The 24,617-nt window shown below is 43.0% G+C and overlaps 1 protein-coding gene across 3 annotated transcripts in view; it reads right to left on the bottom strand.

The window, feature by feature from the left end:
- Positions 1 to 24,617, bottom strand: part of SLC37A1 (solute carrier family 37 member 1) — a 150,384-nt gene that overhangs the window by 52,941 nt on the left and 72,826 nt on the right. For all 3 annotated transcript variants that reach the window (XM_029578596.1, XM_029578597.1, XM_029578595.1), the window contains exons 4-8: positions 22,363 to 22,486; positions 20,191 to 20,269; positions 17,169 to 17,304; positions 10,556 to 10,632; positions 2,170 to 2,336 (exon numbers count right to left, since the gene is read on the bottom strand). In XM_029578596.1, coding sequence (XP_029434456.1) covers positions 2,170 to 2,336; positions 10,556 to 10,632; positions 17,169 to 17,304; positions 20,191 to 20,269; positions 22,363 to 22,486 — 583 coding nt within the window. The remainder of the gene's footprint in view (positions 1 to 2,169; positions 2,337 to 10,555; positions 10,633 to 17,168; positions 17,305 to 20,190; positions 20,270 to 22,362; positions 22,487 to 24,617) is intronic.

Below are 24,617 nucleotides of genomic sequence, written 5' to 3' on the forward strand. Positions count from 1 at the left end.
AGTTAGCATGGGGCACATTTAAAACTAATCGGAGAAAGTTCTTTTTTACTCAACGCACAATTAAACTCTGGAATTTGTTGCCAGAGAATGTGGTTCGTGCAGTTAGTATAGCTGTGTTTAAAAAAGGATTGGATAAGTTCTTGGAGGAGAAGTCCATTACCTGCTATTAAGTTCACTTAGAGAATAGCCACTGCCATTAGCAATGGTTACATGGAATAGACTTAGTTTTTGGGTACTTGCCAGGTTCTTATGGCCTGGATTGGCCACTGTTGGAAACAGGATGCTGGGCTTGATGGACCCTTGGTCTGACCCAGTATGGTATTTTCTTATGTTCTTAACCATTCAAAGTCTCAATCAGTAGTCAGAATCAGGAATAGCCAGGTGCAGAAAACCAGAAACAAGCCCTTTGCTCAGGCACCTGCTTAGAGGACTGAGCTTCCTTTCATGTTTGAGCAGTGTTGATATTCTGCACCACAAGAAATCCTGTGCACTGGCCCTTTAAAGCTGAATTGCTATGGGTCCTTACTCCTGTCAACAGGATGCAGCAGAAGAGCAAGATTCTGGGAGAGCCCAGCAGGTCGCAGGATACAGGTCACAGAGCCCCAACCACAGTGCAGTATCCCATAGTCAGCGGCATATTACATTCCACGTATGTGCAGTAAAGACTATCTTTACCAGAAAGCTCTGGAATTTTGTTGTGCTCAGTGCCACAGTCATATGACCTATTTGTGTGAAATGGTGAACCTGTTTCAGGGCTGATTTTGTAACACAGAAGATACTGGGTTGGGGGGAGGGAGTACAGGCTGTGCTTGTGTCAACTTTCTCTTTGCCAGACTCCTCAACCCAGTCCGGTTTCTTCTCCGTTCCCTCCCCTTTTCTCCCTTCCCGTAAGACCAGCCATAACATCAAGTCAGGCCTGACATCTTTGGAAGTAGGCAAAATGAACTTTGACAACTACCATAGTCTAGGATGGACAGATAGCAGCCTGATTTCTTTGGCAGCTGGGTGGATAAGCTCCATGAGCCACCACAGCATAGGACGGGCAAAGCAATGCCCTGATGTCTTCGGCTGGCTCGATGGGCTCCAGCAGCCATCCCACCCCTGTACTGTAACTATTTTTGAGAGTTGCAGTCTGGCTTCTGGGACTTTCTGGCTGCTTATCTCTTGAGAGCAGCAGCCAGAAAGTATTAGCCATGACATTTAAAAATGCTTGCAGTGCCTTAACTATGTGGCACATTTTCCTATGGAGCTTTGAACTGCGGCAAATTCATGAAAAGTGAATTTGCCGCAGTTCAGAAAACTTCTGGGTCAAAAAGTCACCATTTCCTGCTTGTCTTCAGAAAATGGAAGATAACAGCACCTAAGTGAGGTGCCACTCTGCACCCCATGTTTTATTTTCTTTTGTAGGAGTGAAAAACAATATTCTACCTTGCTACTAGGCATGTGCCAAGTTGCATTCCTGCCTCGTGCTGAAAATGTCACTCAACGCCCTGTGTGGGGAGAAGAAATGACAAATTCTGCTTATAGGGAACAATTTTCCAACTGTCTGTACTTTTTACCCATGGGCATTGCATCAATTTTCAACGCAAAAAATGTGTGCATACTTTCACTTTGAAACCTGCTTTTCTGAAGGGAAAGTTTTACATGTGACGCATGCACAAATACCCCTGACCTAAAACATGCCTCCTCTCAATACAGCTTTAAATATGCACATTGTGGAATGCATGGACTTTTAGCCACATTGAAGGAGGGAAATTTTCAGGCAGCTAATTAATGCAGGTAAAATGCTTTTCACCTATATAAACTGCTTTGAAAATTGTCAAACTAGTAACCATAGCAGCACTACAAGCAGCTGATGAAATAAGTGCATCCTGCTGTCTCATCAATTTTTTTTATTTTTAAAGAGAAAGCAGGGATACAATAATTGTTCTTCATGACTTCTGGTTTGCTTAGGACTTATTGAGAAGATGAGATGAGATGAGATGGTCCTGCGCTATTACTGACTCATGATTGCAAGTCACAGAGGCATGAGTTGTTGTTTGTGAGATATGATGGTAGGATGCAGTGGGTAGGATATGCCATAGTCCCCTAAGGTCTGTTGCTGGCTGTAAGAGAGATGAGGATGTATAAAGAGGCTTAAGGACATACATAAAAACACAGTTTACTTACGTTCAATAAGGAAGAGAAAGCACACGATCCCCATCACAGCAATTATAATGCCCGGGACAACGAAGGACAAACCCCAACAGGATGACACCCAGTACCCAGCAATCAGGGACCCTAAAATATTCCCCACAGAAGTATGAGAGTTCCAGATCCCCATAATCAATCCACGCCTGAAAAGAAACAAAAGAGAAAAAAAAAGTTAGTGGCTCTGGATCTAACATGAAAGCAATGAACAAGGGAATTAGGCAGTGAAAGATTTAGGATTTTGCTGCCTCTAGGCACTGTTGGTGCTATCATTCCCCTCCACCCCTCTCTGTAAGGTGGGGCAACAGGTAGCAGAAGGGCTAAGGCATAGCCCCTCATTTTCCAGTGGCAACTCAGGTGTAGATTCTTGACAAAACTTTGAAAATTGTGAAGCACATTGAGAAACATTTTCATCTTTGATTTTACATTATAAAAATAAAATAGTTTTCCAATCCTGCTTGTTTCAGTATAAGTTATGGAAAAATTTTAGTCTTTTCCAGATAATTTCCTTTCCTTGAATTCTGTTACATTACTCCAGGCATGGGTTTACTCCCCTTACTAGCCAGTAGAGACAAAGGATATACCTTTTTTTGTGTGTGACATCACTGGTAGTTATGGTGGCAGCTTCAGCTAAAAGCCAGTATTCTTATTTCAAAGGAATGGAATGGTAACATGTAAATAATTAGAAATACACCACCTAAAAAGGATCCTCCAAGAACATTATCCCTTCCAACATTTTTTGGTTAAAGAAGAGGAGCACAAAACCAACAAAATAAGAGATAAATTGAACTTCCAGTTATCTCTCATAAGAGAACCAATCTCTGTAAACTGAGTTACACTGCTTCAAAGCTGCACAGGACCAGTGTCAGCTGCAGAGTTCTGGATTGGTGTAGCAGGATTAAAGGAAAGGAAATTATCAGTTAAGATTAAATTCTACTTCTTTATCATCCTGATATAGCAGTCTAGACACATGGGAAATACCCAAAGCCAGTTAATGTGGAAAGGAAGAAATTAAGGCCACCTTGAGAATGCCAGCTCCAAAGGCTATGTCCTCCGTTTACTGAACATATGCAAAGATGACCAGGTGACCAATTTGCAAATATCCTCCGGGGTGAGAGCTGATGATTCCACCTAAGGAGGAGCCTATGTTTTTCTTGAGGAGCCTGAAGGACTTCCAGAGCCTAATGGCCTTTAAGCTGAGGCAATATCTCCCCATAGAAGCTTTGGAAGCTGCCTCACTTTTACATGGTCCTCCATCCAGGATCAACATTGTGTCAGACTTCCAGAACACACTTTCAAATACTTAAGAAAACCTGACAGACTTCTAATAACCTGAGTAAGTTCTCATTACTTTGCCACTCCTTTCTTGAGAAAGCCAGAAGAGAAATGTACTGATTTAAGTGGAACACAGATCGCTATAGATAAAAAGGAAGGGACTGAAAAAAACAAGTCTCTGAAAAAAAATCCAGAAAACGATCCCTTCATGACAAAACCTGTAGTTTAGAAAGGTCTTCTTGACTACTCCAGAGCCATTAGAATTACCAGGTTCTCCCTATCGGAGCCAGGGAGGAAATATATATAATAGTTTTTCCTCCTGCCCAGACTGGATTACAGCATCTATTCCTTTGGAGCTGTACTCTTTGCATTAGCTGAAGGACTGGAGGATCCTGGCATTCTTGTGAGTCGCCATAAGATCTACATAAGGAAGACCCCATCATCCACTAGCTTTTGAAAGCCAGTATTCTTATTTCTGGCTATTTTCCCACTCTTCTGGATCCAATCTGTTTATGCTTAGAAAATGGGCCTGAATATTTTCTAGTGTGAGACACAGAGATTTGTAGAAGATTCTGCTCACCCACTGGAAGAGCAGACTTCTTTCTTTGGCCACCCCTTGGCCTTGTGTGCTTCCCTGCTTGTTCACATAAGCCACTGCAGTGGCATTGTTGAAAAGAACATGAACCATCATTCCCCCCACCATTAGCATGAAATCAAGCAAAGCTAACCTGATGGCCCTAGTTTCCTGCCTGGTAAAGGACCAGAATGCCTCTTCCTGATTCTAAAATCCCAGACCAATGAGATCCCCCATTCCATAAAGCTTACATCTGCTGTCAGAATCACCCATGAAGGAGGTACCCAACTCATTCCTTACTGTAAGTTTATTGTAGTCCACCACTACAAGAGGCTCTCCCTTATTGGACTTTGAAGGGGAATATGGACATTGTAGTCCTACATCTGAGGGGATCATCGAGAAGGCAGGTAAAACTGCAGAGGATGCATGTGGGTTCTGGCCCATGACACCAAATCCAAGGTAGTTCCCATGAACCCTATTTGCTGCAGATAATCTCAAACTCTGGGCACCCCCAGAACAAGAAATTTGTGTACCTGATTGATAACCTTGGGATATCTTTTCCAGACAGAGATAAACTAAATTTGCTTTGGTATCAAAAAGAGCTGCTAGATAATTCCAGAGATTAAGACAAATGCAGCCTACTATTATTGGTAAAGTTGATAACTCAGCCTAAGCTTTCTAAGACCTCTTGGTGAGATACTGCTCTGATTAACTAATTATCTAAATAAGGATAGACCAAAATCCCTTCCTTTTCCAAGAAAGCTGCTCTAAAGTTGGAAATGCTTCTTCATAATGCCAAAACATCAGTCTTCCCGAATGGGAATATAGATGTAATCCTCCAAGAGCTCTGGAGATCAAAGATATCCACTCTTCCTCACTGACACTAAGGCAAACCAGGTGGTCTCCATTCAGAAATGGGAGAAGCGAAGATGCTCCATTTAGATCAAGAATGGAGCTGAAAAACTGTCCTTCTTTGTAACCACAAAGTAAATGAATTATTGATCATGACCCTGAGCTTCACACAAAACATTTTGTACCACATCCACTAATCTGAAGTTATGTGGGCCCACTTCTGCTAAAAATGCTGAAGGCAACCACCTACAGGCATGCCCAAGGAGAGGACCCACTGATTTTCATTGGATAGAATGGGTGGTCTCTGCAGAACCTGATGATTTTCCATAATCTTTCTTGCTCCTCAAAAGGGCTGATTTCCTTCCTCTGAATGATTGGGAGGTTGACTACTTCCAGACCTATGCTTCCAGAAGTCTCTAAATTTACCCTGGCCTATAAAGATGAACTTTATCATCTTGACCATCTTGAACAAATCATTACCAAATAACTCTCTCTTGAAAGGAAGTTTACCCAGATGGACTTTGGATGGCACATCAACTGACCACTGCCAGGGCCACAAGTCTCCTCATAGCTGCAGATAAAGCCATAGACTTAAAATATATTCTAATAAGGTTATATGATGTGTCAACTAAGAAAGCAGCCCCTGACTCCAGATGAGCCACCTCCTACCATTTATGGAGCTGCTACACCCAGTGCAAAAAATGTTCATACCATGTAACCACCACATATAGCAATCTGCACTGTCAACACCGTAGATGTAAATGCATGCTTTAATAAAACCTCAGATTTTCTATCCTGGGAATAATTGAGGGCAGCAGCAGCACCATTTACAAAGATAGATGTCTTCTTGGTCATTGTCAAAACTAAGGCACCAAACTGTGGCATCTGAAAAAGTCATGGGATTGCATCTGATGGCAAAGAGTAAAGCTAAGAGGATTCCTACTCTGTCAGAAGCATAATTTCTACTTTAGAATGAAGATGAAAAGCTTTAGAGCTATGAACTCCATTGAAAATAAAATCCCACATAAAAGCCTCTGCCACCTTAAAGTCTGACATCCTAAGAAATGTAACTACTTAAGATATAAGGGACACAATTTTGTCCATGTAGAACTGGTGGATAACTTTATCATCCATAGCCTGCAACCATAATTCAACTTCCTCTAAGGAATCACACGATCAGTTTCTCCATTGACTTACAGGTCAGAAGCAGGTGGCACAACACTAGAATCCCCTGTACGAACATCATCTAAAAACAACATACAAACTTGTTGTCACATGTCCTGGGACAGGACACTGACCCAAATTAGAGGGCAAAGTATCTCTTCAAAAGGAATCAGAAACAGACCCCCCTCCCCAAGGTTTAAAGTCATCGGAATGGGAGGGGAAGCTGGCGGAAAAGAACCGCTGAATTTCAAAATGGCAGCCATTCCCATTAAAACAGATGCCACAGCTGAAGTACATTCACAATTCTCCCGGTGCTCAAGCACTGACACAGCTAAACCTACAGAACCACACACATCAATTTCACCTATGCCAAGCAATTCAGGAGTGCTGAAGGCTTCCCCATAGAAACGTTTCCATTTTCACAAATGGGGCAATGGAGGCCTGCTGTGCTGCTAGAGTAGAGTCTCTGATTGGCTGTAGTGTGTTGACTGTGTTCAGAGGCCATCCCCACAGTCAGAGCAAACAGAGACAGAAGAGGATCTCAACCACTGCTGCCCTCTCAATAGCCAGATATTTACCTCCTTTCCATTGGGTTGTTGCTAAAAGCTTCCCAGTTCTCTCTCTCAAACCTTTTTTTTAAACAAATGAGAGAGCAAGAGAGAGACCTTTGGTCCGTGCCTGCTGCCTGGGAGGGAAGGGGCTGTATCAGGAAGCAGAGGGTTGCTCTCTGCTGAGTGAGATGGTACAAATCTTCAGCCACCCTGCTGGCCCCAGATTTTTACTCCCCTAAACACACAGGCCTAGTATGCCTATTGACCAATCTAGGTCTAGATCTAAGGGCAATTTCTGTGTATTAACCGGGGAGCAGGAGTAAGGGCTTTGAGGAGATTTTAGCCAAGAGGGACTTTTACCAAAAGTGAAAAGATTGTGCTATCAATAGTGTGTATATTTGAAAGGCCAAAAATGCTATCTAATGCATTATAACTCTAATGAATGCCCTGCACAGTACATTCCTTTTCTTCCTATTGCCTATGGCATGATGGCAATTTGGCACAGTCACTAGGAGTGTTGGAGCTCACTGCCTATGGAAAAGGATTTGTCTTTTTACAAGTAGCGTATACTCCTCTTTTCACTACTCTCTCTCTCTCACACCAGTGTGGTATTGGGGACGGACATACAACACATGCACACACAGGTAGAGACTGTAATGCATACAGGCACACACACACACTCTTCTTCAAAAGAGTGCCACTCTGCTGCACAGGTGTTCCTACCCTAGTGTATGCCTGGACTGGTACTGTGGACGGGTAGAGGTCCATATTCAAAAGCATTTAGCCAGCTAACTCGGAAGTTTGCCTGTTAAATGAATATTTGGGTACATTTCCAGCTAAATTCTAGGCAGCAAATGTGTTAGCTAGCTAGAATTTAACCAGATAAGTTAGAAGCATTCCAGAGTTAGCCAAATGACTTAGCTGCCTAAATCCGTTCTGTGTCTGAATTTGGACCTTGTAGTGTTTTCCCCCACAGAGGATACAGTAAATTTAATATGAAAAAAACAGCACACCACTTTACTGTTTACTTTATAAACTTTAGCACTCTGAGTCCACAGTCAGAGAAGCAAAAAAAAAAAAAAAAAGCCTGGCTTCTTTGCAATCTTTCCTAGTCACGCAGCTGCAGTGCACATGTATACTCTAAAAATCTCTAGTAACAAAATATTGCACTCAGTTATCCTTTGCAATAATGTTATAGTTACATTGTATGTGATGAATTCTCATTATATCACTGGGGAAAACCCACAAACAAATATGCACAGTGAACACAGTAACAAAGTGTCTGTGTTTGACAAAAGGAAAGCACAGGAGGTCACGTGATGTGCTGAGCCCGGATAGACGGGTGTATCTGAGCTCTAAGTGCCATCCCTCTGAAATCCCCATCCGTTGGTGTTCTTACCAAAGAAATACAGCTTCCAGTTTACTGGGGTGAGTCGGACTTATGTCCATTATGAGTTTTATGAACAAGTCGCCGGGACCTATGCCTTCTAAAATGGCTAAATGGGATACAGAAAAACCAAAAGGTGGAGAGGAGAAAATGGCAGCACCTGCAGATGCGGTCTCAGGCCTGCTCTTACTAGTGCTCTTACTAGTGCTCTTACTAGTGCTGACTTGACTACAGCGGTTGTCTCTGCTCTGTCAGATAAACTGAATTCCATAGTAGAACAAATTAAAGAAGTCAAAAATTCTATCCTGGAAATAAATTGCACGACTTGAACAAGCAGAAGGAAGAATCACGGTAGTGGAAGATGAGACAGTGGCAATGCTAGAGAAACAAGTTAAAATGCAGGAAGATAAACTGGATGATTTGGAAAAACGCTCCCACCGAAGTAATATCAGAAGAGTCGACTTACCAGAATCGATAGAAGAGAGCAAACTCCTGAGATGTTAGAGAAGCGGCAACCTGAAGCGCTGGGTCTGGTCAATCCAGGGGGCGGCCTGGTGATCGAGCAGGCTTTGTTGCAAGCTTTTAGGAAATGCCATGGGGGCACTTATTTTTGAGAAGTGAATTTTAAATTTATAAGTTTATAAGTTTGATTTACCATTGATTCTTATTTTAAAAGTTTATTAGACTGAATTTGGAGAAGTAATTACAATTAATACAATCTAATCTTACTATAATTATCCTTTAGTCTGTTTTCTCAGAAAATACCTTCCCAAGCCAGTCTCATTTTCTTTCAAAAATATTCTGAATTTTAAGATGAAATGAGATACAATAAAATATTTTTAACTCTTTGTTGCCCGGTCTGTCATCAGTAACCAAGCATAAAAATCAGAAAAAAATTTCAAATTTGTAGTTCTGAATATCTAAATTTAAAAATTGCCCAAGAAAAGTATTTATACAAATAGCTTTAACTATAAGCCTTAGAAAAACTTGAGTACATCTGGTATCAAGATATATCAACAATTTGAATACATTTAAGTTAAAATCAAATACTTTATCACTGAATTTCATTATTTTTTATGCTTTTCACAAATTAAACCTTCTTTGTTGTCTTTCAAAAAGCCCTCAGAGCTTGTAAAGGAGTGGCTGCACGAGGTCAGTCTCCTTTACCAACCTATGAGCTATGAGCAGGGTGATGATGATTGGATGAGGCTATGTGGGAGGGTAGGTGAGTGTGATCAGATGATTGACTTGTGCGAAGTTTTCTTGTTGTTCTGTGCAGGTTGTAAATGTTTGCAATAAATAAATAAGTAGTTGTGGCGTGTTTGCGATGATGTCACTATGCTCTAGCTGCTCCCTCCCTCTTGAGCTTGTAGCAACTCCATGGTACCAAGATTCAAACAGTGTAGCTGCCTATTCGAGGAAGAAGAAAATGGCTAGAATAACCCCCTTCAGGGTGGTTCAAGTCCCCCCTGAGGCGGCTCACCCCCTATTTTGCTCACCCCTTTAGGTCTTTATAGAGATCCATCTCAAGTCTCTCAGCTTCCTAGTTTTTGAATGTTACTTTTTTGATTAGCTGCTGCCACACAAGCGAGTGTGTTAGAGGTCAGCAGTCTGTTGGATAAGCGGGCAGGCTTTCAGTTGATGCCAGAAGTCTAAGTAGTAGTTTATTTCTCACAGGTAGGGAAGGTGGGGAGTACATGCTATAAGATCTGGCTCTGGTTTCTCTTTTCATTCAGATTGTTCGGAGGGGTGTGATAATTCGTTGTTTTTATTGACTTGTGCGAAGGTTTCTTGTTGGGCGATATCCTTTCCAAGCAGTACTTACTGCAAAAGTACTGGAGTAGCCCCTATATCTTGCTGCCGGACTGCTTCCTGCGAGTTTCTTACTATTTTTAAACTCAGGAATTATTTTCAAGCAGTACAAGATAGTGTTGGATTTGGTCCAAAATCAAACGTAAGAGATCTAACAAGCTTTGAGAGAGCACAGAAGTGACTTTGTGCTGGTGAAGACCGAGGAGACCTGCCCAACGCAACATTGGGGAGAGTATATATTTTAAAAAAAAAGGCTGAGGGGTGGGAATAAAAACTAAGGTTCAAATTCCTATTAGCAAATTCTGTCCAACAACCATATAAATTAAACAAAAAGAGGAGAAAAAAAAAAGAAAAGAAATAGCTATATTTGGACTACTGCAACACCACCAGCAGAATTCAAACAAGAAAAAGAAAAATATATAGCAGAAATAAGCTAGACACCTCAGCAAGAGAATTTCAAATGAAATATTATAACACTTATCCAAGATGCACAATCCAAAAAGAGTACGATGGAGTCCAAGAAGGACTTTTATTGCTAATCTTTACACAGATCCCATGTCTTTCTAGAACTTCCTACACAAGGTTAGGTGCATATTGATAGTTCTGTATAAATATTTGTATAAAATGTTACTACTACAGGGGTAAGCACCATAAGAGGTCATACGGTTATTATGGATTACCAGCATCATGATAATAATATTGGCTCTATAGGTACAGGGACTGTGCGAGCTTAGAAAATTAATTTTTTACCTTCCTTTTCCAAACCAGTTGCCAATACAAGTCACCACACTAGGCCAACCCGTGGTTTGTACCAACCCATTCAGTATCTGAAACAAAAGAAAAATAAAGTACAGCAGGATTTCTATTAAAAAGAAAAACATGATCATTCAAAGATTAATATGACAATAAAACAAATAATATCACTGTTTATTCATGAGGTATGGAGGGCAATAATGAAACCTATTTCTGCAAATAAAATGATTTGCTTTTTGCTTTTCCTCTATTCAAGTGAAATTTTGAATGCATGAATGTCAACAAGATGCATTTTATAGGCATTCCTGGGGAAGGTTTGCTTTGATTAGTGCGGCAAACTCATAGGTAAAAACTACTTACGGGATTCACCAAATATTTGATCATCACCAATAAATTCCTAAAATTCTCGCAAAGCAACATACGCAATCTTCATGGATTTCTTTAGTGGAAGCACATGCAAGGAGTTAGCTACCCCCATAGCTCAGCTGAAACAATTCCACAATGTCCATGCAGATGGGAAACGTTTCTAAGTAGTAGCAGGCTTTTATCCATAAGAATGTCTGGCTTGCAACTCATGCAGATAGGCTAGGACTAACGTGGTGTTCGGGAACCTTGTAGCAGCATAGACCAGGGTTTAAAGAAAAGTCCAGCAGGAAAAAAATCCTGTCTTTCTTTTAGGTTCCCTCCTCTTCTTCTAAGATCCTCTCTCCCCCAGACTGTCAAGGTCCCTGGGTCAGAGACGTGAATGCCATCTCCCAAAGGTGGGCATGGATTAGGTTTGCCACATTCCATGTATATATCTATAGGGACTCTCTAGGTCCCTACCAGTCATTTTTTCTGGCTTAAACCCTAAGCTAGGCTTCTAGGCAGAGGGGGTATTTGCAGACCATCCCTGAGGCATCTCCACAAATGCTTGTCTGGCTTGGTCAGCAGTTCCCCATAAAAGCAGGGTTTTCACAGACAGCAGTGTGGCATTTTGGCTTTTGGGTTGAAGTGTTGAGAGGAGGAGTGGTGTTATCTCATGGTCCCCTTTTTAGGCCCCACACAGCCTGATCCAGAGTAAGAAACTTTGCCCTTGCCAGAACCCACAGCTTTGGATGGGAGAGTGAAGGGGAGTTTTTGAGAGAGCAGTTTGTAATTTCTAATTTTTTTTTTTAAATTTTGGGAGCCTTCCCCGGGGAGGACTGTCAACTCTGCTGTGAGAGGTCAGGATAAGGCGTTGAATTTCCCTGCTGACCAGAGTACAAGGAGAGATATAGCAGGGATCTGACACAGAAGAAGAGAGAAGTATTTTTGCAGAGATTTTTATTCTTGGTTTGATTTTTTTTAGGAAGAAGCTTTTGTCACCAGTTCCTGCTCACGGAGGAGGAAGAGAGATTTGGATATTTTAACATTTTGGAACTTTCTTCCACCAGACGTCCAGCCTTTACCAACAGAGAGAGAGAGAGAGAAAGACAGAGACAGAGAGAGAGAGAGACAGACAAACAGAGAGATCCAAGTTCCAACTGGGAACCCACCTTCTAACATCTGGAAAGCTGGATTTTGCCTAGTGCTTGCCACCTAAGGGACACTGACTGAGCTGATAGAATTAAGGAAAGAGGTACTCTGTGAACTGTTTTTATTTATTTAGAAGATCAGTTGGAGAGCTTGATTTGTAAATGGACTTTAAGCATTTTTAGTTGCAGAAAATCTTTGTTAAGCACCCAAGGAGAATGTTCAGCGCCTTCATTCAGAATCGGAAGTGCTTTAAAGCAAGGACATCGTAGTTGTGAGTACAGCTGAGCAAGCAACCAAAGTGAGAATGAGAAACTGTATACTGGCACCTACTCCTGTCAGTCTAGGGCCCCGTTTTATCCTCCTCCCTGCCAGAAAGAACCCCGGCACTCCAGGGCCAGTGGACACTACTGGTGAACAGAAGGAGAATTGGGAGTAAGAGTGACCCCCAGGGATATCTGTGTGTCCCTGCATTGTGGGTGGTCCCCAAAGAGAGGGTTGAACATTATTGGTGGGTGATTAAAAGCTGATTTCTCTTCTTAGCAATAGATCCATGTATAGTGAGCCCTACTGGATCTCTACTGAAGGAGCAAACCAATCAATTAAGGGGGTAGAGAAGGAGTTAGGTTTAGTTGGGTTATAGCTCCCCCATGTGGGAGAATTTAATGGTGGCATCTTGGCCTCCATTTTAAAAGGCACCATTTTGTAGATGTGGGCTTGGAATTGCCCTTTTTTAGGGGCGGCATGCTGTCATGCTTGCTCCTGGTTTTTGTTTTTGGAAAAAGGGCCTTTGGATGTCTTGGAAAGAGACCTGGGGTATGGATTAGAACAGGAGTTCCCAACCTTTCTGGGAGCAGGGACCCCTTTTTCAACCTCCAAATGTTTTGCAGGCCCCACATGCTTCTCTTTAATTTTTATCTGCAGTTATATGCATATATTTATAAAAGTTATTAATGTAATAACAAAGAAATAACTATATGCACATTACTCATTCATAATAAATAGAACTTATATAATGCTTACTGATATAAACTGCATATATAAAATCGCAAAGCACAGCAGTAAATGTGCAAGAATGCACTCCTATTCAGTAACTTACATAGTCTAACTACAGCCAGGCACACAGCTGGATCTGTAGCGACTGGGGGGAGGGATGGACTGGTGGCATAAGGGGGGAAAGAGAGAGAGAGAGAGACTGGCGGTGTGGGAGGGCAAGACAGACAGACAAGAATGGACTGGTGGAGGGAGAAAAAGACTGACCAGGATGAACTGGTGGAAGGAGGGAGAGAGAGAAAGAGGGCGAGACTGGTGGGGATGGACTAGTGGAGAAAGAGAGACTGGTGTAGATTGAAGGGAAAGAAGAAGAGTGATAGGGATGGACAGGTAGAGAGAGAGAGAGACTGATGAAGATGGACTAGTGTAAGGCGAGAGAGAGAGATGGAGGGAGAGAAAGACTGGCAGGGATGGACTGGTAGAGAGGGACTGGTGAGAGAGAGAAAAGCGACTGGCAGGTCTGGCCTGGTGAAGGAGAGAGACAGACTGGTGGGGATCAACTGATGGAGAGAGAGTGCAACTGAAAGGGCTGGACTAGGCAGAGAGGAGGAGTAATTGGGATGGACTGTGGAGCAGAGAGAGAGAGTGGGAAACTGTTGGGGAAAGAGGAAGGAAGCATGTTTGAGACAAGCCCACACGGTATGAAGCATATACTTCCCTCCCAAACGGTATTTTTTTTTAAATTGTTTGTTTTCTAAGAAAATCACCTAGGACAGGGAACCCACCCTGTTAAATCGATAGCGTTGGGTCCAATCGCTCTCTCACCACACCTTCCTCTTACCAAATTCCATCCATGGGGAGACCGGACACCCCCACTCACAAAAGCAAGAGACTCTACTACAAACATTTTGCACAATTATTACAAGGTGCTGGGCATGCATGTCAGTGGCACCTAAAATAAGAAAGAAACCCCTGGCCAGTTTCAACCGTCTAGTAATACTACCACTAAAATGATTCAAGAGCATCAATCAATAAACATTCTTCTATATAGGAGTGGGACAAAAATCCCAAAATAAACCCTGCACCTCAAATTCTACCTTAAATACCCTGTATTCACACAAACTTCCCCAACAAAGGGTGCAGAGCAGAACAAGGTCATTTCCCCTTATCACTCACCTTAAAAAAAATTAATATTCAAATTCTGGCGTCACCTGAGTAACAGCACCACAAAAACCCTTCACTACCAGAAACATTGGATAATACAAAATCCTGCAAAAAAAAAAAATGTACCGAGAACGTAGAGTAAACTTGCCATGCCATAACACCATAACTGCCCGACTCAAACAGAAACAACCCTACCTATGAAAAGGTAACACTACATATATTACATCAGGTCTCTAGAACACTAATACACCTCCTATTAGGAAAACAGAACAAACCAGGCCGCTATAGATCCCACACACGCAGCTCACAGACAGACTCTCGCCAAATACAGAATAGAGAGACCATAAAATAGAAATACAAATGTGCAGATAATGTTGCGTCCGTCGGTGCTAAACGGCTTCGCCCCATTTGCCTCACCTTGTTCACGGCTCCTCCCGCTTTCCTAGGAAAGATGGCTACCGCCGCGTCTACAAGCCAACCTCTCCGGCGTCCCCAGATCGGCTATGGTGCAGCCTCCCGCCGTGCTCCTCCCAGGTACCTACTAGGGTGTGCGTCCGTCACCCACGTCTTTATTCCAACCTTGGTGCAAACCTCGGGGGCATTTCCCCTTGCTGATGTTATGCCATCCGGGTTTATAACCTTGAGTTAGCAAGGACTCGAATCCATTCCTGTCTACGCTACTCTGCCGTGCTGCCGCTGGAAGCTCTAACTCTGCCCTTCGGGGTAACTGCTAACCTGGGTACCCGCTCTTCGGGGGCCCTCTGCTTTATTTCAGGTGCCTTACAGGGAACAGGTACTCGCTCCTCGAGGACCTGCTCTCCCTGCCTCTGTGCCTGCATTATCTTCTTCAACCTGGTGGAATCGCATAACTACAGATAACACCTAGTGAGTACACTAACTCTCAGTCTGTCTCATCCACAGTACTTCCTTACTGGGAAACCTGCTTTGGAACCATCCTATACCAACGGGGTGAGAAGGGCTCCCTCTGCCGAGGTCCCTGAGACTGCTGCTACCAGACTGCCTCACTACTGCCATCTCTGGTGGTACTCTTCAAGCTGTATAATAAAGAACTAATTGGGGCGGATTTTAAAAGCCCTGCTCGCGTAAATCCGCCCAGATTTACGTGAGCAGGGCCTTGCGCGCTGGCGCGCCTATTTTCCATAGGCCTGCCGGCGCACGCAGAGCCCCAGGACTTGCGTAAGTCCCGGGGTTTTTTGTCGGGGGCATGTCGGGGGTGGGGCCGATCGACGCAATGTTTTGGGGGCGGGACGCGGCATTTCAGGGGCGGGCCCGGGGGCGTGGTTTCAGCCCGGGGCGGTCCGGGGGCATGGCCGTGCCCTCTGGAACCGCCCCCGGGTCGCGTCTCGGCGCGCTAGCGGCCCGCTGGCACGCGGGGATTTACTTCTCCCTCTGGGAGGCGTAAATCCCCGGACAAAGGTAGGGGGGGGGTTAGATAGAGGAAGGGAGGGGAAGGTGAGGGGAGGGCGAAAGCGAGTTCCCTCCGAGGCCGCTCCGATTTCGGAGCGGCCTTGGAGGGAACGGAGGCAGGCTGCGTGGCTCAGCGCGCGCCGGCTGCCCAAAATCGGCAGCCTTGCGCGCGCCGATCCTGGATTTGCGCAGCTATGCGCGTATCTACTAAAATCCAGCGTACTTTTGTTTGCGACTGGTGCGCCAACAAAAGTACGCGAACGCACATTTTTTGAAAATCTACCCCATTGTGTTTGTGCATTCTGAGTCTAGCCTAGTACTGTGGCTCCTCACAGGGCTCTTCCCCATGGGCATGGTCATCTGCCACAGTACCCAAGGATCCACCCAAATACCGCTTAACCATAACAGATAAAACCTGAACTGGAAACTGCAAAAAGCCAGAGTGTTTATGCAGTGTTACAGTGAAAAAATAGAAACATTGCCACTCCTCAATAAACATCAAATACCATCAAGAAATATAAAACAATCATAACAGTAAAAACATGCTAATAAAAAATAAATATTTCAAAGCAGCTGATGAACAGAACAACATCCAATGATTAAAAACTCACAAACATTTTTTTAAATTTACCAAAATGAAAACAAAATATTTCAAAATAGCAGACACAAACAATAATTAAAAGAAATAGTAATAAAGTCCTCTGCTCTCCATACCTGCAAACATTTAATTTCCAGTCATCCTGAGATGTCTTGGATTAGTGGGGTGTGGCATGACACAAATTTTCTCCTCTCTGTCATATACACACATTCTGTAACACACAAATGTTAATTCTCTCACATACATACTCTCATACACACTCTCCCTCTCTCACGCAAATGCTCTCATATAGCTTCCTCTCTCTCACACACATACACAGGCTTTCAGTCCCAAAGACTCTCACACACACACATAGCCCCTCACTCCCACATTCTCCCTCTCTCTCAAACACACATGCTTTCGTATACACCCTCCCTCTCATACACACATGCATCCTCCCTCTCTCATGCTCTTTTCCTGGAGTCTGCAGGGGGGAGAGGGGATCATGTGGTTGCCTCCTCACTTAGGCTGCTGGCAGGATGGAGTGCACCAGCAGCCTTAGGGCCTCTTCTTTCTGGGTTGGTAGCCTACTGGGACTCTTCTTTCTCATAAACATGCGCTCTCTCATATACACATTCTCCCCTATACCTAACCCCACCCCAAGGCCTGCAAGAATTTGATTGGCTAAATATCGCCAACGTTAAACTTAGAAATTGATCTAGCTGGGAAAGTCCTTACTTTGCTGGCTAGATCCCTTTGAATATTGACCTCAAGGTATTGTAATAAATGATGATACATAAAGACCAAAATGGATGAACTAAAGAATACATTTCTCATTAAAACTTCCTCATTTTGATAGAAGGTGAAGCAGTAAAGCTGTGTACTGAAGCTAAACTGCAGAACCATAGCTGTTGAAATGTGCATGTGCTCTGGCTTGAGAAATACCAGGCTTACCTGAGCAGTCATGTAGAACCACAAGTTATGAATGCTATAGAAATAGCCCAGTCCAAAGAGAGCAGTGAATAACCCGCTGGTCAGCATTCCAAAGGTGAGATAATATCGAATGGGTAAACGCTCCCCGATGATTCCACTGCAAGGTGGAAAAAAAAGAAAAAGTCAGAAGCAGCATTTATAGAAACAAATGTACAAACTGAGTTTAAAAGTGCTGTGAATTCTTCACTACACTCTGCCCTGACTCCATGTATGCATTATCTAGTATATAATCTAAAATAATCATAATTGAGAAGCTAGCATGTGGTTTGTGCTATATGTAACATATAACATATACCTGTGTACATATATTATTCAAAATTCATTATATAAAAATGTTTTTAAACCTATCAACATACATATATCCCAAATATATATAGCACAATACATATATCACATTACATATTTATCAAATATCACTCATACAAAATTATACAATACATTACAATATTCATATTTTACCTATTTCACAAAAATAATGTGCAAAATGTATTTATATTTATAATCTTCTAATAAAAACTCCCTATAATGTCATCAATTTTTTCACCAATTTCTCACAAAGTAGATGGTGCAACCCTTAGATTCGTCTTCTTGGGAACATTTGGGAGAAGAAGAAGAAGAATCTAAGGGTTGCACCATCTTCTTTGTGAGAAATTGGTGAAACAATTGATGACATTATAGGGAGCTTTTATTAGAAGATTATAAGGGGGCTCCACATAGTAAATAGATAAATAAAAATAAAAGACCGGTACATCCTGACATCAGAGAGCACGGAGACAGTGGTTACAAACAACTTTGAAACAGCAGCGAACCAAGAGGAAAGAAAAATTATATAGCAGTCAAAATGAAAAAAGAAGAATAAAATTAAGACAAAGAAACAGTTAAACATCCAAGAAAAGCATACGTTTGACATGAGGACAAGGCTCAAATTAGTAAAATAAAAATAAAACATCTATAATGGAAAATGTATATTGTACGAGATATAAGTACAAGAAATGTCCCCATTCATTTTTTACTAATATAAATACAAATACAGGAAATGATGAAAAGCGGACCATTCAATTTCTTTGAGTCCAGCTGGACTTAAGGATCCTAATTCAAAAATCCATCTCTGTTCTTGGTACTCTAATCTAGTGGAAAAATCCCCGTGAGGAGGGTTGAAGAATTTCAATGACAACAAAATTTGAGATCAGAGATGAGATGTCGTTTAGATAACCAGTGGGAGACCCAAGGTGCCTCGCTCCTCGATGAAAGTGTGCATGAACAATTGTTCAAGGATCCTTGGTTCTTTTACTTTCCTTGTAGTTTTACCCACATAGACTACTCCAATAGAGTTGCAATCTGATGAGTGCCTTAAGCGGTAGTGTTTGTGATTGAAGGGGTGTGAGAAAACAGAAAGGCTTTCAGAGAATGTGCAAGCAGTGCAGTGGCCACAAGGAGAGGGACCATAGACGTTGACCAACTGAGGCAGTGAAACCGTTCTACAAAGATCTGAATGGACAAGTAAATCACTGGGCAATATTAGCCCCCCATTCAATTTTCAATGAACCCCCTGCGTTTTGCTTTTCACAGGGGGGGCCACAATCTTCGTGATTTACTGGTCCATGAGCAGGTCACCGGACAACCCAATCAGGGTAGTATCGGTTCAATTATCTGCTCGGAAATCCGAGTGAAATGGGTCCAAGAAGTTACCCCTTTCCAGATGGTCCAGTAATTGAGCAAAGACAACATTGTCCACTAACTTGCTGAGCAAAGTGGTGCTGAAAATTGGCTTGTAGTCACTGTAATCAAAAGTATCTTAGTTGGGTTTTCAACATCTGTGGAACACAGCTTTCACAAACTCTGCCAAACCACCATTAAGATAAGAACCAGCAATCTCAATCACCCCGAGTCAGAGGGACTAGTGGGCCCATAAGGGTTTTGAGTAGTTTCCATATTGTTGATCTGTCTGTAGGATGAAAACTCAGGTACAGGAACAACTGAACCCATGCTGGAACTAACCAGCGAACAGCAATAATCAACAGAAATCTTTATAGTCTTCAGCCCACTTTTTCAAACTAACTCCTCTCTCTGAGTGAGAATTCTGTCAGAAAAAAACCCATGAAAATCCTTCACACATACGCTGTGAAGCATCAGGATAAATGGTTTATTTGTTAAGATTCAAGAAATCCCTAGCTACCTGAAACAATTCTTTTAGGTGCTTTAAGAAAAACCTGAATTCCACAATAAATGAACCCAAAAGTGAAAAATAACAATACACCAATATAGCAAAAAAAAAATCCTCTAGTAAATCTATGGAGACATATTCAATATGTTATTATAATGTTTCATTGACCTTCATAGTGGTACCTTAGAACCGCATCAATTTAATTAGATGGCTAACGTTCAAAGGAAGCGGCAACAATATAATTATTGGTCACTGGGCTTAAAAAAGTTCTTAGGTGCTTTTTTTCCAATATGCAAATAAATATTCGAGAACTGAATGCTATGCTTATCAGAGAGCAACTCGTCGATTTTCACAAGTCGATTGTTCAATAAATTAGAAGAATGGAGTGACCGCACGACAGTGACGGTCAGAGCCTCACGGCAGGCTGTCAGAGCAGTTTTTCACCAGGCCCCCATTACAGCTGAAACCCTTGACACGTTTGAGGAACGGAAGACACTGACAGATGAAAACCGATACCCCTGAAGCAGAGCGCGGTGCTCTCCAAACGTTGCTGGCCTCGCCTCTGGAACGCCCGTGCCCTGCCCCTTTCCCGCAGGCGCTTAACACGAATGCACGTGCGTCCTTCCCGGCTATTTAAAATTCGCACGGCTCCCGCGCGGGGCCCATTCACATGCGTCTGTGGCCGTTCTTACGCACGCAAGGCTTTTAAAACCTCCCTCAATATGCGTAAAATAAGTCATAGGAATCATATTGAAAACTGAAGGATTGATTTATTCAACTCAGAAATTTGACAAAGTTCCACAATGAGCAAATGTTTACCTTAAATACATTCCGACAGCATAGGCACAAAGGAAGGCGTAATCCAGTGCTCCCAGCAACTGCTTGTAGTTCTTCTTATCTGAAAATAAGCCAAAAGGTAATTTACAGGTACCTTCCTCCTTTCTAGTTTCAAGCTGCATAACTTCATTGCCTTTTAATGTCTCTGCTTTTGGCTTTCCAAAGCTTCCTCGCAGTAGGGCCCTCTGAAATAGCATGTGCGGAGCTTTTCTCGAGGCTTGCTCCACAGTACACCTGACAGGAGACCCGACTTGCTATCAGATGGTCTTGCGATATAACAAGCAGAAAGTGATTGTTACTTTACTCTTAACCTGATAAAAGTATCTTTTAAGGATGCATTTATTAGCAGGTGGGGTTAGCAACCTAGGAACACTCAAGTCTTAGGACAGCCTTCCCTGAGTTTGGCTAGCATTAGTCCCTTTGGGGCCACTGTAATAAGGAACTCTCCAGTTAGCGCGGGTTTTAATCCTGTTTTAGAACGCATTTTTCCTCAGCAAGTTAACCCTGGTATTTAATAGGGGTTTTAACACATTAAAAACATGTGCACCAAAATAGGAATATAAACTAACACTAAAATTAGCACAGATGCATGCAAATCCCATGTAAAAGAAGGCGTTAGCTATACTCTAGTAATGCAGGGGTTGCACTGAAATGCAGTTTATAGCATATTTTCAGACTGCTGGAAATTTAACTCCTGGCTCAGAGCAGAAGTAAAATTTAACCCACATTTCTGGTGGCCATGTTATATTATTGCTGTGCCCAGTGTGGTAGTGTCTAGCTGCTTCAACCACACTGGGCACAACAATAGAATAGCTTTGGCCACCAAAAAATGTGAGTTTACTCCAGGAGTTTAATTTCCAGCGTAAGTTCTCAGGGCAGACACCTACAGCTGAGCATCCCAACTTTGGAATTCAGCCAGATAAATGCCCAAATATTCATTTAGCCAGAGAAGTGTACTGATTAACCCAGGAAGCTCATACTTTGATTTTATTTGCCATTTGAAAGCAGAGTTACTTACCTGTAACAGGTGTTCTCCCGAGGACAGCAGGATGTTAGTCCTCACACATGGGTGACATCATCCTCAGAGACATCGGAGGAGAACTCCGTATTGTCTCCCCCACAGGTCGTATGGGCTTCCTCCTCACTGAAATCCCCTGGAGAGGTCAGTGGGGGACCATTGCTGACTGCACCAGTGGCACCAAGGGCATCGACGGCACAGAGGCCCCCGAAGGCCCCAGTGCCGGAGCTGGAAGCGGCAACCTAGGCACCAGAGTCCCCAATGGCCCTGGAAGCGCCGAGCCTTCCTCCTCAGAGGAACTGGAAATAGGTATAGCCCCCGAGGGGTGAGGCAACGATAGCTGCGAAGGGAGGACAATTCAATGGCATATATCGCAGCAATTTTCAAAAGCCACTTGCATGGGTAAAGTTTATTTACAGATGTAAAACACAGTTTTAAGCATGCAAATGTTTTTGAAAATCAGACCCTTTAGGACAGATGTATAACTCTGAATATCAGAGTTAATTCAGCTACTCTCAGTTACGTCCCCAGAATACTCTTAACTTATCCAGCCAAATTTTAGCCAGATAAAAAGTTAGCCAGCTAGAATTCAGCCAGATAAATGCCCAAATATTCATTTAGCCAGAGAAGTTCTGAGTTAGCCAGCTAAATACTTCTGAATATGATTCTCATTATGGGTAAGGGTCTTTCACTATGTCAGATAACATCTTTTCCTCCTAAATTAACACTCATCTTGTAGACTTCTTTACAATTTTTGCTAATGTCTAAACAATTGTTTGTCATTTTGTGAACCTTTTGTGAACCTTTTATTCCCTTCTTTTGAATTGATTTCTACTATGAAAGAATCCTACCCTACTACTCACGACACCTAGGACCCAAGTGGCCAAATGACAAGAGGAGAACACCACGTGGGGAAGTTCCATGAGCTGGGGTTCTCAGGACTTGAAAGTTGATGAGTTGAGGCCCACGGAGCCTGGGAATCCCTAGCACACAGAACAGGTCTCTGAGATCAAGCCTACAGAAAGCAGGTAACTTGGTAAGAATAAATGGTTCCTATGAGGCATTCAGTATAAGTCCATAAACCAGCCTAGAAATATATTCACCAACTCTTATTCTATGTAATGCATAGGACTTACCAAAGGGTGGCCACCCACATGTCACATTAGAAAGCTTTGTGGAAAGTTCGGTTCTGAGGCCATTTTCTACGTGGGTGTAGCTTTCCACAGTGCTGGGCAAGGAGCACTGCTTGTGCAACTCCCCCTAATCAAAAGAAAAGAGAACAAGAAATAAAATAACTTCTTTGCATTCAGGACAGGATGACTCCTTCACATAATGAAATTCTTTGCTTGCCTCATGATATAAAGAGGGCAAATTTCAAAAGTCCTTTATGTGGGCTTTTTGAAAATTGTCCACATTCCATGCGGGTAAAGGTGCGCATGATTTTGTACAATATGTACACTTTTATCCCCATTGCGTGAAGACATTCCCGCAGGAGGGGATAGTGGGGAAGACGACAATGGGCCGGATTTTAAAACCTACGCGCACGGGGTACATTTGTGCGCGCTACCCGGCGTGCACAAATGTACGCCCAATTTTATAACATGCGTGCGGAGCCGCGCGCATGTTATAAAATGAGGGGTCGGCGCGCGCAAGGGGGTGCACACTAGTGCACCTTGCGCACGGAGCCCTCGGGGAGACCAGCTGGCTTTCCCTCCGCCCCCACCTTCCCCTCCCTTCCCCTACCTGTCCCGCTCCCCAGCCTGAACCCCCCCCCGGTATCTTTATTTCAGATGTTCCGGCAGCCAGAGGCAGGTGTAACTTGTGCGCACCAGCCAACTGCCAGCGCGCGATCCCCTGGCCCAGCAGCAGTGGAGAGGCCTCCGACCACGCCCCCACCCGGCGACTGCCCCGCCCTCGCACCGCCCATTTTTTCAAGCCCCGGGACTTACACGCGTCCCGGGGCTTTACGCGCACCGCCGGGCCTTTTGAAAATAGGCCCGGAGCGCGTAGGCTTTTAAAATCTGCCCCAATATGCACAATTTTGCATTTTCAAAACTATTCATAGTTCTGAAAGAGAGAAGTACCTGCAAATAAAGCATGTGCAGATTTCTGTGGGTACTTTTTCAAAGGGAAAGTTCACATACACTTTCCATCTGAGAACTGGTGCAAAGACCATGGGTAAAAGTACACAACTTTGTAAAGGGCCATTTTAAATCTGGTAATTCTGAGCAGGGAGTTTTTCTGAGAGAATTAAAAAAAAAAACAAAAAAAACTTTTACATTTATGCTATTTAAAATATAATCTTCAAGACAAACATCCAGAGAGGAAATACAGAGTACATAAATTCCATAAACAATTTCAAACATATCAAATTAGGAAACAGAAGTAAATTCACATCTATTTCTAAGTTCACTAAATAAGAGGCGAGATCAATAACACAATCCATTAGGCAAAAATAAATACATAAGATAATGTGAAAGAGCAGCAATTATTTTATCCTCAGAAAACAGAATGCATATACAAAGAACCAAGATATAGAAGCCAGAAATAGAGATTGCCCCATTGAACAGATCTATTACTCGGAAAAACGGTCAACAGATCAGGCTAAAAAAATATAGAACACACCTTTGTACTTCATATTTACAAGCAAATTTAAGAAAAGAAAATGCAACTAGTTGTAATACCCTAGATCTCATTATCAGAAACTTTTTATGCTTTTTCCACCCAGAGATAGAGGGCAGTTAGGCGTACCCAACTTACGGGCCAATACAGTACAGTGAGCTCCGATGGAACGCACTGTTAACCCGGCACTGGACGCGCGTTTTCGATGCGCTAGCGTTACCCCTTATTCAGTAAGGGGCCGAAAACGCACATCCAATCCCCCAAACCTAATAGTGCCCGCAACATGCAAATGCATGTTGATGGCACTATTAGGTATTCCTGCGCGATTCAGAAAATAAAACGTGCAGCCAAGCCGCACATTTTGCTAATTAGCGCCTACCCAAAGGTAGGCGCTAATTTCTTCGGGCACCGGGAAAGGGCACAGAAAAACAGTAAAAACTGCTTTTCTGTGCACCCTCCGACTTAATATCATGGCGATATTAAGTCAGAGGTCCCGAAGGGTAAAAAAAAGTAAAAAAAAAATTGAAGTCGGCCCGCGGCTGTTGGGTCGAAAACCGGACGCTCAATTTTGCCGGCGTCCGGTTTCTGAACCCATGGCTGCCAGCAGGCTCGAGAACCGACGCCGGCAAAATTGAGCGTCGGCTGTCAAACCCGCTGACAGCCGCCGCTCCGGTCCAAAAGGAGGCGCTAGGGATGCGCTAGTGTCCCTAGTGCCTCCTTTTGCCTGTTTTTACCGCCGGGCCTCATTTAAATACAGAATCGCGTGCAC

Source organism: Rhinatrema bivittatum, chromosome 15 (genome assembly GCF_901001135.1).
Source record: "Rhinatrema bivittatum chromosome 15, aRhiBiv1.1, whole genome shotgun sequence".
Taxonomy (NCBI): domain Eukaryota; kingdom Metazoa; phylum Chordata; class Amphibia; order Gymnophiona; family Rhinatrematidae; genus Rhinatrema; species Rhinatrema bivittatum.